This window comes from Rhagoletis pomonella, unplaced genomic scaffold (assembly GCF_013731165.1).
Source record: "Rhagoletis pomonella isolate Grant_MI unplaced genomic scaffold, Rhpom_1.0 Rhpom_scaffold_00004, whole genome shotgun sequence".
Taxonomy (NCBI): domain Eukaryota; kingdom Metazoa; phylum Arthropoda; class Insecta; order Diptera; family Tephritidae; genus Rhagoletis; species Rhagoletis pomonella.
Genome location: NW_023458558.1, coordinates 15,934,291 through 15,938,637, shown reverse-complemented (window position 1 = coordinate 15,938,637; position 4,347 = coordinate 15,934,291). Strand labels below are relative to the sequence as shown.

The window sequence follows — 4,347 nt, the reverse complement described above, 5'->3', positions numbered from 1 at the left end:
TCGATGAAAGTTTCAGGAATATCGACCAGTTCGTTGTTTGCATTCCAACCGGTCACAACGCCAGTGGCACCGGTAGCTGGGTCTTTGGCAGCCAGTGGAATGTAAGTACCCTTTACAGGCTCAGCCAACTTCAGAATGCCAATATCATTTTCCATGGTAATGAAATCGAACGCCGAATCGTAGCTAGACTTTGCAATTTTTACAATTTTAGCACCGTTATTAAGACTCACAACGAATTGGCTAATATCGTAGAACTCCATACATGTGGCAGCGGTCACAACGGTATCCTCATTGATCAAAGCACCAACGCAGATGCTCGTTCCATCTTCTCGTTGCACTCTGGCGACATAAGGATGTTCCTCAATTGTGGTGGGCACACCACCTTCAATTCCAGCAGCATATGCGCCTGTAGCTGCGATCAACAGCAATAAATTGCAAGCGAATTGTTTAGCCATTTTTTTAAAGCAAACGTATTTGTGTGATTGGTTAAATCTGTAACTTTAAATTGTTTTCTAGTTGAGTTTTCGAGCGCTTTATATACCCTAATAAGTTCCGATTTTTAATATTAATTTATATAATCATATCGAAGTTATCTTGCGATGAACAATTGACGATATGAAAGAGACTTATTTTTGTATGAACCAACAAATACGTTTGCACTTATTTGTATGTATGCGAATATATTTATACCATTGAATGTGAACAAAACTATCTAGATGCTTGAGGCATTCATTAAACGCAGTTCCGAGAAAATATTTATAAAGGTGCTTTAACCCTTATGTGGGTTGCAATAGAATCTTTATAACTCTAATTTCATATAAATATGTGAATTTCTTTACATTACTTACATTGCTGTGCACTTTTATATTCGTGGAAATAGTAGATGCAATTTTTCTATCGTAAATCTAGGAATTCTCTCAACATCCTTGTCTTTAACATTGTTACTCGGAAGCCAAGCATACGATCGAAATGTGTATTGCGTGAGAAAGCGGCCCTTAGCATAATAGTCTGAATCACGGTGGAGAGAATACAGAAGGTGGCGCCGATGGTGATACCGCTAATCGGCTCTCAGTGAATTTGACAGAATCAGCTGTTTTTCTGACGTCACAGTCGAGTTGACAGCAGCAGTGATGTGCTGAGTCAATACTTTTCAAGTATCCAATACTCTCCGTACTCGGTACCGAAACATTTAGGTTTCGAATAAAATCGCACATAGGCCAAAAATATGGAAAAAATGGTTCAGGGTAGACTCGCCTATCAAAACACGAATGTAGGAGCCAATAGAGCTTCAAATGAAAGATTTAAATATATATGTCGGTTCGACGCCATAATACAGAGAAACTCTTACTTGTTGGAATCATTTTTGTTCGAGCTAAATCGGACGATATCATTTTTGTAGGCAGACTCTGTAACCAGTTAGCGACAATTTTCGAATCGGTATCGGTTTTGTTGACGTATGATATGAAATATTTTACGTCAGCAAGTGCGATATCGATCCGAAACTTTTCGTGTTTTTCTTTAACATTGAATCGACTAGGGTGAAAACTGATAAAATAATATTTCTCTGTTGCGATAAGTTCAAGTGCTTTAGCCGATATCATATAAATTAGTATTGAAAGTTTTTTCTAAACTTAAAATGCATATAATGGCGAAGGTTTAATGTAAAGAATCAGTATCGGGTACCGATAAGGAGATATTGGGTACCGAAACCTTTTTCAAGTTTTGGGTACCGACAATTCAGCACATCACTAGACAGTGCATTCAGCGATTTTCGGACTAAAATTTCTAGAACTGTCAAAAGTAAAATATCTGTCACAATAGAGCGCAACGAGTGAAGAATTGAGAAAAACTGCTGGACAGCAAAAAACCATTTTTCCTGCAAGTATGTAAATGTCAGTTGTTTGTTTACAGAATTATTTATTCAGGCGAAAATTCCGACACCGAAACATTTTACTTCTCAAAGGATTCGTTATTTTGGCGAATTTGGCTTCTATTCTAATATAAAATATTTCCTATAAATAGGCACTAGTTATTTTTGAATGCAACGCTGCTCTTCATTTGACAGTTTTCATGAAATTTCAGGAAGACAAACTTCGGACTAGAGCCTGCCACTTCTAATTGAGAGTGAGTATATTTTACTCTTACGAAAGTAGAAAATTTGTCTGCTGGAACGATTTTCGGATTAAATCCTGCAAAACCTGCATATCCTATACGTGTAGTCTTACAAACCCTTTATAAACCCGTTTGTTCGTCACACATAGACAAAAAAATATGTTACGGTAAGAGTGGCTCAAATATCTATGATAGGTTACATATAGGCGACGCATCTAGTCATTGTGGGTCCCACCTTTAAGCTATCGCTGATTATTTTTTCCATCCCGTCCCCTTCCTCCCTTCCCGAAATCCTGGCTATGCCACTGACGTGTATATTAAAAGTTAGTATCAATGCATTTATAAAGTTAGAAAAACTTAAACCGAACCAAAAATAAACAAACACCCTCATATAGGTGTTAACGAAAATCAATTGTCGTCATCTTTGAGCACGCCATGGTTCTCGGGGAAAGGAAGGAAATCCTAATCAATACCACGCCATTAACAATAAATATATGGATGAAAGATAAAGTTCTAGTCATAACAGCCTAAGATTTTAATTTCGACACACTCGAATTGATTATCTTGGCTACACATTTAATTTGCTGATATATTTAGTAATAAATTTTCCGTTAATTAAATTACAAAAACATAAACTGATTTTTTTTTGCGATGATTTTATGTATGGGCGAAAATAAAAGGCATTTGTTCGTACTATAATAGTAATACATATTATGTTGTCTAAGGTCAAATCCAATAATAATTGGCAATGAAAGGTTAATTTGAAACATATCTTTAGCCCGCGCAATTGATTCAAAGTTTATGAATTTGGAAAATTAAGCTTAGGTAATCAGTGTTGCCGCGAATCATTTTTAGTGGTAGCCAAATTCCTTTAAAAAAAGGGCTAAAAAAGAGCTAAAAAAAGTCGTTGTGGCTAAAATTGGTAGCTAAATTTTTTTTGCTTACATATACATATAAAAGTATACACGCAAACATTTGCAATAGGTAATGGTATAGAAAAACAATGAACTCTGAAAAAAAGGTAATATTTTATCCAACCAAAAACCTTTTTTTATAAAAGGGGAAATATACGACACCAGCTTGCTGGCTGGCTCCATCAAGTGATTGTACCATCAGGCTCGAAGCATATAACTTACCAGCATGTTCCACAAACACGGCTTTGACTCATATAGTGCAAGAAATTTCCGCCAAAATATTTTTTGCTTAGAAAATTTAGCTAATTTCACCTCTCACGACACCAGCATGCTGACACTCATAAAATTTTCAAATAGTTTTTGAAGTCGCACCAGCAGCTGGTACAATTACATCACAAGAACATACACGGTCAATCGAATTGATGGGCCATTTAAAAAATTAAGCATATTAAAGGCCGCAAACTTATCTATTTTAAACTATAGTTAAATCGTAAATAGATTAGTTAAAAGCCCTAACACTTTTACAGTATGTACATATGTATCAAAACGTAAGGAACATACAATACACATATGTATATGTATCAGTCTTTCTTAGTTTAAATTAAGCAAATTCTTTTAAGGGCTAACAAAATGGCTAGGGGCAATTTTAAATTTATGTGGCCAAAAAAAGTATGTCGTAGCTAACTTACGCTAGGCGCACATTGCATCCGATAGGCCGACCGATTTCGGCCAAACAATTTGACCGTCCGAACTGATGCGCACACTTAACCAGATTATTTGCCGACCATATTTGTACACACAAATCCTAGTTTTCATTACAATTTTGTAAGCAGTGAAATATTTTGATACATTTTAATTGACATACTCTAAACATGTGATTTTATATGTAATTGTTTTGTTTTTGCACCCAATAACTTAATTTTTCGTACTTTTCACCTGACATCGGACGAGAAAAACAAACATGTTTGAATTTATCGTCACTGACGGACGTCAACGGCCGATGTCGGTTCGGTTATCGGTTTATGTGTGAGAGCGTTCATATAATCACAAGTGTTTATTCATATCGCCCGCATATAGTCGACATCGGCCGAGCACAATTCGGCCGATGCCGGCTGCAGTGTGCGCGTAGCGTTAGGGTTTACACCAGACAATACTGTCATGACAATAGCAATACATGCATTTTTTTCACTAATACATGCATACTTTTCCATTGGAAAAATATTGACAATAGGAGCGTTCCCTATCTCCCAGAAATAGTCAGAAAAAGTCCGAAGTAGTCAGATTTAGTCCAAAAAGCGTTCCTTAACTCGGAAATGACAGC

At 36.3% G+C, this 4,347-nt stretch overlaps 1 protein-coding gene across 1 annotated transcript; it reads right to left on the bottom strand.

The window, feature by feature from the left end:
- Positions 1-2: 2 nt before the first annotated feature.
- Positions 3-464, bottom strand: LOC118738122 (trypsin theta-like; the record flags this gene model as incomplete). Its single annotated transcript, XM_036469043.1, has 1 exon — positions 3-464. A coding segment is annotated over exon 1 (453 nt), but the record flags the coding sequence as incomplete, so codon positions are not given.
- Positions 465-4,347: the final 3,883 nt, after the last annotated feature.